Source organism: Antedon bifida, chromosome 7 (assembly GCF_963402885.1).
Source record: "Antedon bifida chromosome 7, ecAntBifi1.1, whole genome shotgun sequence".
In the NCBI taxonomy this organism is placed as follows: domain Eukaryota; kingdom Metazoa; phylum Echinodermata; class Crinoidea; order Comatulida; family Antedonidae; genus Antedon; species Antedon bifida.
In genome coordinates, this window is record NC_136232.1 from 24,455,337 (window position 1) to 24,471,172 (window position 15,836).

At 29.1% G+C, this 15,836-nt stretch overlaps 2 protein-coding genes across 2 annotated transcripts in view; one reads left to right on the forward strand and one right to left on the reverse strand.

Moving 5' to 3' along the window:
• LOC144848741 (bridge-like lipid transfer protein family member 3B) overlaps positions 1–15,836 on the forward strand; it is a 109,311-nt gene that overhangs the window by 53,292 nt on the left and 40,183 nt on the right. The gene's annotated exons all lie outside the window — the stretch shown is intronic.
• On the reverse strand, positions 12,178–13,840 carry LOC144848296 (uncharacterized). Its single transcript, XM_078705012.1, has one exon. It carries the CDS (start codon positions 13,639–13,641, stop codon positions 12,178–12,180), a length of 1,464 nt encoding a protein of 487 aa, XP_078561138.1. The 5' UTR covers positions 13,642–13,840.

Genomic DNA, 15,836 nt, shown 5'->3' on the forward strand with positions numbered 1-15,836 from the left:
GATAAAATTCTTTAGTTAATGTTGTTAATAGTTTACCTAGTAAAATTTGAATTGCAAGAGTTTTTCGACTTTTTAAAATTCAATATTTTTGCGATAATATCGCAATTTGTGCGCATATATTGCTTTGCAACAACTTATAGAGCCATATTACACAGTTTTTTCGAAAAATAAAAGGGTCGAAATTTTGCCATTTTTTGACAAAAAATCCCTTACTATATAGTACAGGGATTTTTTCGAAAAATGCCCAAAATATCGACTTTTTAAAATTCAATAATTATGCGATCATATCGCTATATGTGCGCATATATTGCTTTGCAACAATTTATAGAGCCATATTACACAGTTTTGTCGAAAAATAAAAAGGTCGAAATTTTGCCATTTTTGTAAAAAATCCCTTACTATAGTACAGGGATTTTTTCTAAAAATGCCCAAAATATCGACTTTTTGAAATTCAATATTTATGCAATAATATCGCTATTTGTGCGCATATATTGCTTTGCAACAACTTATAGAGCCATTACACAGTTTTGTCGAAAAATAAAAAGGTCGAAATTTTGCCATTTTTGTAAAAAATCCCTTACTATAGTACAGGGATTTTTTTCGAAAAATGCCCAAAATATCGACTTTTTAAAATTCAATAATTATGCGATCATATCGCTATATGTGCGCATATATTGCTTTGCAACAACTTATAGAGCCATATTACAAAGTTTGATCGAAAAATAAAATGGTCGAAATGTTGCCATTTTTTCTTTAAATCCCTTAGGCCTACAGGGATTTTTTTCGAAAATGCCCAAAATATCGACTTTTTAAAATTCAATAACTATGCGATCATATCGCTATATGTGCGCATATATTGCTTTGCAACAACTTATAAAGCCATATTACACAGTTTTGTCGAAAAATAAAAGGGTCGAAATTTTGCCATTTTCTGAAAAAAAATCCCTGTATAGGTAAGTACTCGTTCTACTCAGCTGGGATAAGGCATTATAACAAAACATTTATTAGATATTATTTGTTCATAAACTAATATTTTGCACTATTTTGTTTACCTTTGGGCACTTTACACGCGCGTCAAGTGTCAAACCGAAACGACTCGCGATTAAGCTTGAAAAAGTTGCCCATGTTGGGGAGCAACAACTGAAAACGGCAGCACCAAAGTTCTCTGCGAGCTGTACAGTTTTAAGATCATTTCGTTTTCCATAAGTTTGTCAAAAGACATTAAAGTATTATTGTAGTTCCCAGAATATATAACATTTTATCATTATTGTTACTGTTGCAGAATATTTCCCATCTAACTCATTATATGCTAAATTAAATCTTGCTTAAGTGTATTTAGGATTTTCATAAAGAGGGGACCGATATGGAAAAATAATCGTTTTTAATAACATTTTTGTCTAAACTTTATAAGTTTTGACTGGTTTTAATCGCCGGACATCACTTCAATTCTGTATGTGTATTATCACATACGATTGCTACGTCACACTTTATAACATTCGGCAGGTTTTGATTACCGGACATCGCTTCCATTTTGTATGCGTATTATCACATACGATTGCTACGTCACACTTTATAAGATTTGACTGGTTTTAATCGCCGGACATCGCTTCCCATTCTGTATGCGTATTATCACATACGATTTCTACGTCACACTTTATAAGATTTGACTGGTTCTAATCGCCGGACATCACTTCTATTCTGTATGCGTATTATCACATACGATTGCTACGTCACACTTTATAAGATTTGACTGGTTTTAATCGCCGGACATCACTTCTATTCTGTATGCGTATTATCACATACGATTGCTACGTCACACTTTATAAGATTTTACTGGTTTTAATCGCCGGACATCGCTTCCATTCTGTATGCGTATTATTACATACGATTGCTACGTCACACTTTATAAGATTTGACTGGTTTTAACCGCCGGACATCGCTTCCATTCTGTATGCGTATTATCACATACGATTGCTACGTCACACTTTATAAGATTTGACTAGTTTTGATCTCCGGACATCGCTTCCATTTTGTATGCCTATTATCACATACGATTTCTATTTGTCGCACTTGATAATTTAAAAATAATAGCAGTAATTAATAAAATTAATTAATAATTTCATTTTTTTTTTTTTTTTTCATTTCATTTATTTCACTATCATCATCGCAGCCTTAGCTGAATTACAAAGATATTTACATTTTCTCAATATTAAAATTTGAATAAAAGTATAAAACCAATGATAATTATATATAAAAAAGGAGGCAATTTACACAAGAAATACAATACAGGAACATTCAACAAGTTTAGCATTAAAATATTAAAATAGAAAAAAAAACACCAAAAAGGACCAATAAGAATTGCATAGCTGTACTGGGTGATATATAATGATTATTCATTTAGAAGCGAGATAAGGTATGGTATTGCACTTTTTCTATATCTTTCAACTCTGCATTTGGGTTGTTGATACTTTACACGTCTTAGTTTCATGTTACTTACATTCTTCACTGGAAACCATTTTCCAAAATAATTTCATTTTGTGGCTTTAGTAAACATTTTCCGCAAACTATTTATTTACTTATTTGTAAGGCAGAATATTATTACCCCTCACTCCAAGAATACCGTGTAGTACTACTACTACTGCTACTGCCGCTGCCCTGATAATATACTGCCGCTGCTACTAACACTCAACTAAGATTAATAGCAGTATGCATGTAAATAAAGAAATGTTTTAAACTTGTATTGTAATTGTTTAAAATGTAATGGAATGAGGGTACACGATTGTGGACACGATGAGGATGCTAGTGTTATTTGTCAATGTAAGGACAATTTCACACTTAATACAAACTTCAGTACTAACAGGCGATATTACAATACACTATTGACGAAGATGGAGTGTTTTGTTTTATAAATTATATAAAAATAAGTTCTATTTTTAAGAGTTTACCCAGCGAGAGAAAAAAGAGATTAAAGCTACTTTTGGCGTCGTTTATTCTCCTTTTATAATATTCCATTGTTTAGTACACGACGAAATAAACAATACCATTAAACTAAACAGTGTAATATTGAAACTTAAATATAATATGATTTTATTTCACCTGTATCGAATTAAAAGAATTTATGTTCATCTTTAAATGATCATTGTTATCACCATCATTATTCATTGTCATCGTAGTGTTCTTTTATTTACTGCTTGTGTTTTTTTTACAAAATCATTAGGTATAGTCGGATGCCCAACATATTGCACATGTTATGTCCAGAAGTGTTACTCAGCACGTTGTTATAATAGAACTAGATGTACTCGATGGAATACAAATATACATACAGAGCTTGTTAAGTACAATGTGTATGATCCAATAACAACATTGTAAGTAGAACATCTTTTGTCGATATTTTGAAATTTAACTAAATTTATGTGATACTGTGAACAAAATTTATATTTCTTTGATAATAGGTCCATGCTATTTATACAGTAGGATCATGATAATATTGAACAAATGGGGAGTGGGTGGATTTTGTTAATGTGGAACTACTGGTCTTGTGGCGGTCTACAGTATATTTAGGTCGTTTCAATCAGTTTACGGGCTCATCAGTAATCTGGTCAATTTCAGTATACGTCATTTTACGTATGAATGTGATAGTAGACTTAAATAACATTAATTATTTTAGCATAGCATATTGTGACATCACTAAAGTACATACAATAGAGACATGCAGTAAAAATACTGTATATTAGGTACACTTGAATATTGTAATTTATTTATACTGTGCATGCTCCCAATCAGTCAATCATCTATTTGGAATATATATAAATAAGGTAGTTAAAATAAGTAATGTGACGTGTACATCCTGAATGAGAGTAGAGTGCTCTGTATTATTTTTAATGTTTTAATTTTTCAAATTTGGTAGTTTATACTATATTGTTTATATTTTGCGATTTTTATATTTTTATCATCGAACAGTCTCCTTTTGACCAGCTTTTTGTGATTCTTTTGTGTGTGGAACAAAGGCAACTTTACATGTTTGATTATTTTATTATTTTTTGTTTTTAATTTATAAATACATTTACACATTATTTTACATTGATAATGGATTAATATTATTATATAATTTTATTATATTTATTCTTATAAAAATAACTCTAAAACAATTCATTTTCTTATTCATGAGTGAACTTTTTTTTTGGAGGATATAATAATTCGAAATCCTTTATTGTATAATTTCATAATAATGATAAATATCATAATCATTGTTACTAAATAACTAGTATTTGTTTATGTAGTAATTTTGTCTTGAGAGAATAAAAATTGATAATTATATTCAAATTCAACAAATGTCACCGACTTCAATATATAAACATTTATCAAACCGATCAGTATAACCAAGTCTTTATTTGTTTGAGTGGTAAAAAAAGGGCAGTGGCATCAAATAATTATAAGAACAAAGGCATCACCCTAAATAAAACCCAAATTAAGATATAAGGTGCAGAGTAACATAATTAAACCTATAGTGAACAATATCATGTAGAACTATACATTCATACGTTTTGAGATGAATATTTACTTTTATTTATTTTTATATTTTGACATCAATAAAATGTTGATACAATACAATGCATCTGGGGCGGATCCAGAGGGGGGGTCCACGGGGTCCGGACCCCCCCTAAATTTTAAGGGTGCCCTCTTTTTAGAGGTTCAATATTTTATTTGTGTGACATATTTGTGTGTATATTAGTATGCACAGAGTAGGCTACACTAACCCCAAAAATAAAAACAGAAATTTATCACAATGAGCGCGATGTTAAGTTACGGCGGCCGATCAAAGAGCATCGTGAGAGGTGGTGACGCGTGATGATCTCTACTTAAACTTCTAAAAATAGATCGTTTCACATACTACAGAGGGCGCATGTAAACTTTTTACGATTCAACTCCGCGTACGTTACCATGCGCGCTATGTCATTGACTCGATTATTTGTCCATTGGTAAACACATTTTTATGTATTATTATTCTGAAAATAATTGAACTGTAAACATAATTCTTTGGGTATTTGTTTATTTACATATCATTCCATCAGATCAACTATTTTTTATTTCCATTACATCCAACCAAACATGTAAAAAATGTAGTTAAAATATCGTACTATCTAGCGCGTACGACCATACGCGGTAGATTGTTTACTCAAAAATCATCGAAATTACACTATTCAACCTTGTTTTTGTAGTTGAGCCTCTCATGACCTGGGATTTGTTTGTCTTCCTATGCCAAGATAATATAGTTCTACAAGTTGAAGCCATGTGCTTTTTTCTCTGAGAAATATTTATTATAAGTGCCAAAAAAATTGTTTTTTTCTCGATATGAAGCCTTTATTATTCAAATATTTTAAAGAAAAATCACACATACCATAAAGAAGGTTCATTTATTTCATTTTTGAAACAATATTTGTGAAAATTACGTGAGGCTCAACTACAAAACCACCATTTTGTGATATGATGTCATCGTAAGCCAATCAAAGCTGAGCTTTCCCGCGATCGGCAGAGCTCACGGTTGAATGATTTTGGATTCTGGCTATTTGATTGGTGGACGCGAATCACCCACAGCGGAACGTTTTCTCTCGCGTGTACCAAGAAGTCACGTGATCTCTCTGTACTGAACGCGACGGTACTACACAAATTTAGACTCCAATGAATTTGTACGAATTCCGTTAAATAAACAACTCTATATATTTTATAAACATTTAATAACATATTTTATTGATATTTCCAATGTTGATATATAAAAGAAATTACTATAAAACGTAATTATATGTAATTATTTTAGCGAAAAATGGCGCAATTTGTTTACAACGTTCGTGGCTAAAAACGATCATTTTCGGCAATGTTTTAGACCCTATATTTCGAAAACTACAAGTCAGATTTTCGTAATTCTTTCTTTATTGGAATATTGAAACAAAATACCAACAGATAATGTTTAAATTGGTTGAAAAATAACTTTTAATTTTGCATCGTTATACCCTGCTAATAAGTGTCATTTCCGGCGAACTAGAAAGGTGCCATTTATCATGGATTTTGCGTGCGAGAGTGCCATTTCCGGCCATCTAAGTGTGTCCTGTAACAAAATTCGCTTCGCCACAGCCCCCACCATGGGGGGGGGGGGGGGGGGGGGCTGTGGCTCAAATACTCAATATCTGATGTGCCCTTTTTATCGGCGGACCCCCCCTCTCAAAAATGTCTGGATCCGCCCCAGTGCATGCCTTGTATGATCAATTGTAATAATGGACTAATATGTACTTTATGATTTCATGATTATTTACAGTAAAACTAATTTTAAAATCAACATTTAGTCTTTAGTTCATCCACCATGAAAGAACTTTATTTTTTCTGCTTTGCTTATGTATTAATTTTGTCTTATGAGAATAAAAATTATTAAAATATAATATATAATTATTTTATATTTTGACATTAAAATGTTTATGCAATAGAGTGCATGTATTGTAGGTTCAATTGTAATAATGGACTAATATGTACATTATGATTCCATAATTTAATTATTTATATAGATTCATGCTAATTTAAAGGTCCATGATAATAGTGACCAGAGGGTTGTTAATGTTGAACTACAGCTGATAGTTTAGAGTAATTTTATGTTGTTTCAATCAGTTTATTTATTTGGTTTCAATTTAGAAATAAAATTAAACATTATTTTACATTAATAAAAGAATATATTCTATCATTTCATTATTATTTACAGTACAAACATTTTTAAAGCAACAATTTTTAAATTTATCCACCATGATTGTACTACAGTATTTATTTTTTTGTAAGATATAACAATTGAAAACAATTTGACTTTGTTGTAGACATTTTGTTTAAAATATATATCTACCACATTTTTATTTTAACATAGTATATTTTGAAATAACTAAAGTACATACAATAGAGTACATGCAGTATATGTAGACATTTCAACAAAATAATGTAAACATAGCTTGGATATATAGCAATTTACTTATACTGTGCTTATTTACTTATTCTTTTTACTTTTAAGGGATTTGAGCTGGAACCAAATAAGTACATTACCAGCCAATGCATTTGATGGTTTGACAGCATTGGAAACACTGTAAGTGTATTGCTTATATTTGCTTTTTTTTTATCAATTTGGTTTTAATTTAGAAATTAAATTACAAATTATTTTACATTGTTGGTTAAACAATGATAATGGATTATTATTACATAATTTCACACATTTGAATAAAAAATAATTTTTTTAAAATACTAGATTTTTGCTCATCCACCATGAATGAACTTTTTCTTTTCTGTGATATATAATAATTCAAAATTGATTTTTATTGTAAATATTCACAATATAAATATCATTATAACAAATGTTATTAAATAATTAGTATTTGGTTATGTATTAATTTTGTCTTACGAGAATAACAATTATTAAAATATAAATATATAATTATTTTATATTTTGACATTAAAATGTTTATGCAATAGAGTGCATGCATTGTAGGTTCAATTGTAATAATAGACTAACATGTACATTATGATTCCATAATTTAATTATTTACAGTAAAAAGAATTTTAAAATAAACATTCTTTTTAAATGTATCTACCATGATTGAATTATTTATTGTTGTAAAATATAACAATTGAAAGTGAACCTGTATAACATTTGGTGTAGAATTAGAAATAATAATTTAAAATATGGTTACCACATATTTTTGTATATTGTGGCATAACTAAAGTAATGTAATAATTTAGCAGCTTGGATATTGTGATTTACTTATACTGTACTGTGCATTCTTTTTACTTTTAAGGTATTTGTGGGATAGCCAAATAAGGACATTACAAGCCAATGCATTTGCTGGTTTGACAGCATTGAAATACCTGTAAGTGTATTGCTTATGTTTGCTTACAGTTACCAATTTGGTTTTAATTTAGAAATTAAATTACAAATTATTTGTTTAATTAATTGTTGGTTATGCAATAATAATGGATTAATATTATTACATAATTTCACAACTTGTGATCTTATAAAAAATAATTTTAATAAATAACTAGTTTTTTGCTCATCCACCATGAATGAACTTTATTTTTTAAAATAATAATATTTCAAAATAAATTTTTATTGTAAATATCACAATATAAATATTATTATAACAAATGTTACTAAATAATTAGTATTTGTTTATGTATTAATTTTGTCTTATGAGAAAAAAACTATTAAAATATAAATATATATTTTATATTTGTATGTATAGCAAAAAAGAATTATTTTAAAATCAACATTTTTAAAATGTATCCATCATGATTGAATTATTTATTTTTGTAAGATAATAATTGAAATTGAATCGGTTTAACATAAGTTGATTGATACAACAAATATTCTGCAACCAAAGAAAGAAAGAATTTATATAGGTTTATGCTAATTTAAAGGTCCATGATAATAGTTATCAGAGGGTTGTTAATGTTGAACTACAGCTGATAGTTTAGAGTAATTTTATGTTGTTTCAATCAGTTTATTTATTTGGTTTTAATTTAGAAATACAATTAAACATTATTTTACATTAATAATAGAATATATTCTATCATTTCATTATTATTTACAGTACAAACATTTTTAAAGCAACAATTTTTTAATTTATCCACCATGATTGTACTACAGTATTTAATTTTTTGTAAGACATAACAATTGAAAACAATTTGACTTTGTTGTAGACATTTTTTACCACATTTTTATTTTAACATATATTTTGAAATAACTAAAGTACATACAATAGAGTACATGCAGTATATGTAGACATTTCAACAAAATAATGTAAAAACAGCTTGGATATATAGCAATTTACTTATACTGTGCATTCTTTTTACTTTTAAGGTATTTGGACATAAACCAAATAAGTACACTACAAGCCAATGCATTTGCTGGTTTGACAGCATTGAAAACACTGTAAGTGTATTGCTTATGTTTGCTTTCTTTTACAAATTTGGTTTTAATTTAGAAATTAAATTAAAAATTATTTTACTTTGTTGTTTAAGCAATGACAATGAATTAATATTATTATATAATTTCACAATTTGTGATCTTATAAAAAATATCTTTAAAAATCACTAGTCATCCACCATGAAAGAACTTTATTTTTTCTGTAATATATAATAATTCAAAATTTATTTTTATTGTAAATATTCACAATATAAATATCATTATAACAAACGTTATTAAATGATTAGTATTTGCTTATGTATTAATTTTGTCTTATAAAAATAAAAATTATTAAATATAAATACATAATTAGTTTGACATTAAAATGTTTATGCAATACAGTGCATGTTGTAATGTTACTTGTTTAATAAATAACACAGGTAGTAGTCGTGACTTGATTAGTGTTTCATTTATTACATCTCAACCATCTTGGTTCTCCTACATCAAGTGATGCCATGAGGCATTGCTCACTCAACTGTACACTAACTATAGAGGGCTCACTCTATACTTACAATATCATAGCCTTAACTATATGCTATCATTACATCTCCCTTTTTTTTAAAATTAAAAAGTTAATTACTGTTCATCTAAATCTACTAACTAACAACACTCTAACAATATCTTTTCCTTTGTTCACAAAACAAAACTATTACATCTTTCTTCTCTTACATATAAATCCTAACAATCTTTATTTACAAAACCTCAACAGGCAAAAGCTCTTTCCTAACATACATACAGTACATTACATATAATGCTGTTTATGTTGTGCTCAGAGGTAGACTATTCTGGCACACAATTTAGGGGTTATTCTGCCCTTAGTTCACAAATCTAGTTTTATCAATTGTTTTCTGTTGCGTTTAGGGTAGCGACGTGTTTCTTGTGTGGTGTTTGGTTCTATTATATGTGATGTCTGTGAATCCTGCGAACTTGTTACTTTAATGATATCTCTGCGATTGCGTCTATAATATTTTCCATCGCTTTCAACTGTGTATGATCGTGGACTTTCTTGTTTCTCAACGATTGTTGCTGGTTTCCACTGACAATCTTTTCGCACATAAATTCTATCTCCAACTTTAAGTGTCTTTAGCGGTTTTGTTCCTCTGTCGTAATAGTTCTTTTGTTTTGCTTTGTTTTGTTTTAATTGTCTCATGTTGTTTGTTACTTTTGGTTTCAGCAGTTTCGTAGACGTTGGTAAATGTGTTTTTGTTCTACGGCCCATTAGCATTTGTACTGGTGATGGTAATCCATCTCTAGGTGTATTGCGGTAACTTAATAGGGCTAAATATGGATCTTGTTTATCTTCTTTCGCTTTTTTGAGTATCATTTTTGCGGTTTGAACTGCTTTTTCGGCTCTTCCATTTGCTTGCGGATAAAATGGGGATGCTGTTGTATGTTTAAAATCATACGCTTTGCCAAAATTTTGAAATTCCATTGACGCAAATTGTGGTCCATTATCAGAAATTACTTCTTCTGGTATCCCATGTCTAGCAAATTGTTGCTTGCAAAATTTTATAACTGAGCTAGATTTCGTGCTTTTTAACATGTTTATTTCGAAATACCCTGAATAATAGTCTACGATTATTAGGTATTCCTCAGCTTCTAGTGTGAATAGGTCCATGCCCACTTTCTGCCATGGTCTTGATGGTATTTGATGGGCTACCATTGGTTCTTTTTGGTTTTTCATTCGGTGTTTTAGGCATATTTCACATTTTCCTACTGTGTCTGTCACTTGGGCATTTATTCCTGGCCAGAAGATTAAATCTCGTGCAAGTTTCTTTGTTTTTTCAATACCTTGGTGACTAGCATGCAATTTACTCAACATCAGTTTACGTTGTGTCGCTGGTATGATTAATCTGTTATTTTTGAATAGCATATCTCCTTCTACTAAGATTTCATCTCTATAATCCCAATATGGTTTAACGTCTGGTTCTAGGATAGCTTTGTTCTCTGGCCATCCATTTATTACTACGTCCTTTAATTTACTTAAAGCTGTATCCTTTACTGTTTCATTCTTTATTTCTACTAGTCTTTCTTTTGTCATTTGTAGGTTGTTAATCATGTACAGCGGAATGCTAAACTGTTCTGTTTCTATATCTGGTAGATGATTTCTACTCAATGCATCTGCTATATACAACTCTTTGCCTCTCTTATAAACTAGTTCCAGCTTGTATTTCTGTAGCTTTAATAACATTTTCTGTAGTCTTGGTGGCGTTAGTGCTAGTGCTTTTTTCATTATCGATTCTAAGGGTTTATGGTCGCTTTCTACGATAAATTCTTTGCCATACAAATATTGATGGAAACGCTCACATCCAAAAACTACAGCTGCTAATTCTTTCTCTATCTGTGCATATCTTGTTTGAGGCTCTGTAAACGCTTTTGATGCAAACGCTATCGGATGTTCATCTTGCAATAATACTGCGCCTATACCTGTGCTTGATGCGTCAACACTTACTGTCACCGGTTTCTCTACATCATAATATTGTAAAACTGGCGCCTCTGTTACTAAGCGCTGCAACTGTCCAAAACTAATATCATGTTCTGCTTGCCATTGCCACATAGTATTTTTCTCTAACAGTTGTCTTAATGGTTTAGTTACATTACTTAAATTTGGTATAAATTTACCAAGATAATTTATCATTCCAAGAAACTGTTGTAACTCTTTCTTATTATTAGGTTTGTGCATTTCTTGTACTGCTTTAACTTTTCTCTCATCTGTTTTTAAACCTTCAGATGTTAATGTGTGACCAATGTATTTTACTTCATCTAAGCCAAATTTACATTTTTCTGGGTTTAATTTTAAATTTCTTTCTTTTGCTCGATTGAGAACTTTCTCAAGTCGTTCGTCATGTTGTTTCTTATCTATACCCCATACTAAAATATCATCCATTATGACTTCTGTACCTTCCAAATCTTCAAACATTTGGGTCATTACTCTTTGAAAAATCTCAGGGGCTGACTTAATACCAAAAGGTAATCTAGTGTATCTATACCTTCCATTAGGACTATTAAACGTACACAACCTTGAACTATCCTCATCTAACTGTATTTGCCAATACCCACTACTGGCATCTAAAGTGCTGAACACTTTTGCATTAGGTAGCTTAGTTATTACTTCTTCTATCGTTTTCATTGGGTAATGCTGTCTTTCAAGAGCGTCGTTCAAATTTTTTGGATCTATACATATACGTACACTATCTATATGACACTACCATACTGCTCACCCATTGGGTAGGGTCATTTTGTTTCACTATTACCCCTTTACTTTCCATATTATTCAACTCCTTTAATACTTTCTTTCTTATTGGAATAGGTACTGATCTTGGCGGATGAATTACCGGTTTTGCATCTTTTTTTACATGCAACTTTTGTACACCCCCAATACAACCTAAACCTTTAAATACATCGTATTTAGATTTCAAATCATTGTAGTCACTATTAGTTTCTATTCTTTCTACTCTCTTCACCAAGTTTAGTCTTTCACAAGCCTGCAGTCCCAATACAGGATGAACTGCTTTATTCATGACTTGGAACTCTAATTCATAGTATTTATGTTTGTTTTCACAGAGTAGTGTTACTTTACCAACTGGTCTTATCTTTTCACCAGAATATGTTATAAGCCTTGCATTTGTTTTATTTACTGGAATCTTTAATTCTTGTACTATACTTTCTGTTATCACATTACACTGAGCTCCAGTATCAATTTTCAACTTTACTACCTTATGTTTGCTATCACGGTTATAGATCTTTAAATTTACAGACCATTCTTTGGTGTTATCTTTATTCTCTAATGTATCCATTAGGAACTCTTCATCACTATTTGTACTATCACTATCTATTTCTTCTATTACTTCTATTTTATTTTTCTTAAACCTATATGGCTTTCTTTTATCTTTACTCCTACATTTTATAGCAAAATGATTATTTCTTCCACATGCTTTACATTGTTTGCCATATGCTGGACAATTCTTATACTCATGAGTTTTACCACATTGCCTACAATTGTATGAACTACTGGCAGCACTACTACTAGCTTTTTTGTACTTATATTCTGTTTTAAGCTTATTTATTTCACTCTCTTCTATCACTTCACTGTTGCCCGTTTTTGATGCATCTTTCATTACACATCTTTGTTTGCGGCTAATCTCTGCAGCTTGGCATATTTCTACTGCTTTCTGTAGCGTTAAATCATTTTCACGAAGTAACCTTTCTCTTACAGTATCACTTCGAATTCCTACTACTATTCTGTCCTTTATTAAGCTATCATGTAAATTATCAAATTCACACGTTCTTGCTTTACTTCTTAAATCAGTTATGAATTGATCAAACCCTTCACCTTCCTTTTGTATTCTTGTATTGAACTTATGCCTTTCATACGTTATGTTCCTTTGGGGCTCAAAATGTGCTTTAAATTTCTGAAGAATTACCTCTACATCTTCAGCATCTTCGTCAGCTGTAAATACAAATGTGTTGAATATGTCTAGCGCCTCCTCGCCTATTACATGCAATAGTGTACTACACTTTACCTTTGCTGGCTTCCTATCTAGGCCACTAGCTGTAATGTACAACCCAAAACGTTGACTCCATTTTCTCCATTCTTCTGCCATATTATTACTGACACTTACTTTCAAAGATTCTGGAGGTTTTAATCCATTCATTCTGACACCATGTAATGTTACTTGTTTTATAAATAACACAGGTAGTAGTCGTGACTTGATTAGTGTTTCATTTATTACATCTCAACCATCTTGGTTCTCCTACATCAAGTGATGCCATGAGGCATTGCTCACTCAACTGTACACTAACTATAGAGGGCTCACTCTATACTTACAATATCATAGCCTTAACTATATGCTATCATTACACATGTATTTTAGGTTCAATTGTAATAATGGACTAATAATATGTACCTTATGATTCCATAATTAAATATTTACAGTAAAAAGAATTTTAAAATCAACATTTTTTTTAAATGTATCCACCATGATTGAATTATTTATTTTTGTAAAATATAACAATTGAAAGTGAATCTGTATAACATTTGGTGTAGAAATAATAATTTAAAATATGTTTAACACATATTTTTGTATATTGTGGCACAACTAAAGTAATGTAATAATTTAAAAACAGCTTGGATATTGTGATTTACTTATACTGTGCATTCTTTTTACTTTTAAGGAATTTGCACAGTAACCAAATAAGTACATTACCAGCCAATGCATTTGCTAGTTTGACAGCATTGGAAAGACTGTAAGTGTATTGCTTATGTTTGCTTACAGTTACCAATGTAGTTTTGATTTAGAAATTAAATTAAAAATTATTTTACATTGTTGGTTAAGCAATGATAATGAATTAATATTATATAATTTCACAATTTTTGATCTTATAAAAAATAACTTTTATATAAATTTTGCTCATCCACCATGAATGAATTTTATTTTTTTTAATAATAATATTTCAAAATAAATTTTTATTGTAAATGTCACAATATAAATATTATTATAACAAATGTTACTAAATAATTAGTATTTGTTTATGTATTGTTTTGTCTTGTATAAATATATATTTTATATTTGTATGTATAGCAAAAAGAATTATTTTAAAATCAACATTTTTAAAATGTATCCACCATGATTGAATTATTATTAATTTTTGTAAGATATAACAATTGAAACTGAATCTGTATTACATATTAGATAAAACATTTATTATATTGTTGCTAACAAACAATTTTTAATTTTTGTAGAAAGTTTATTTTAACAAAATAAGTTATTAAAATATATCACATTTTTATTTTAACATAGTATATTTGGCCATCACTAAAGTACATACAATAGAGTACATGCAGTATAACTACTGTATAATGTACAGGAATGTAGACATTTCAACATTTGTGAGGTGACAGAAAAACTAAATAATTTTAAAACAGCTTGGATATTGTGATTTACTTACACTGTGCTTACTTTTACAAATTTGGTTTTACTTTAGAAATTAAATTAAAAATTATTTTACATTGTTGGTTAAGCAATGATAATGGATTAATATTATTATATAATTTCACAATATTGTGATCTTATAAAAAATAACTTTAGAAATCACTATTTTTTTTTCATCCACTATAACTTTATTAATTTTTATGATATATACTATTTCAAAATAAATTTTTATTGTAACTGTCACAATATTAAAATATCTTTATAACAAATGTTACTAAATAATTAGTATTTGTTTATGTATTAATTTTATCTTTATGAGAACAAAAATTATTAAAATATAAATATATATTTTTGTTTTAAGAAAATAAGTTATTAAATTATATTTACCAAATATTTTTTATTACATATAGTGTATATTTTGACATCACTAAAGTACATACAATAGAGTACATGCAGTATAACTACTGTATTATGTACAGGAATGTAGTAGACATTAATTGTATCCACCATGATTGAATTATTTATTTTTGTAAAATATAACAATTGAAAGTGAATCTGTATAACATTTGGTGTAGAAATAATAATTTAAAATATGTTTAACACATATTTTTGTATATTGTGGCACAACTAAAGTAATGTAATAATCTAAAAACAGCTTGGATATTGTGATTTACTTATACTGTGCATTCTTTTTACTTTTAAGGTATTTGAGCAATAACCAAATAAGGACATTACCAGCCAATGTATTTGCTAATTTGACAGCATTGAAAACACTGTAAGTGTATTGCTTATGTTTGCTTACTTTTAACAATTTGGTTTTAATTTAGAAATTAAATTATAAATTATTTTACATTGTTGGTTAAGCAATGATAATGGATTAATATTATTATATAATTTCACAATTTGTTATCTTATAA

Bases quoted from the DNA above. Each gene is read 5' to 3' on its own strand.
- LOC144848296 (XM_078705012.1), bottom strand. From the start codon at position 13,641: ATGAATGGATTAAAACCTCCAGAATCTTTGAAAGTAAGTGTCAGTAAT.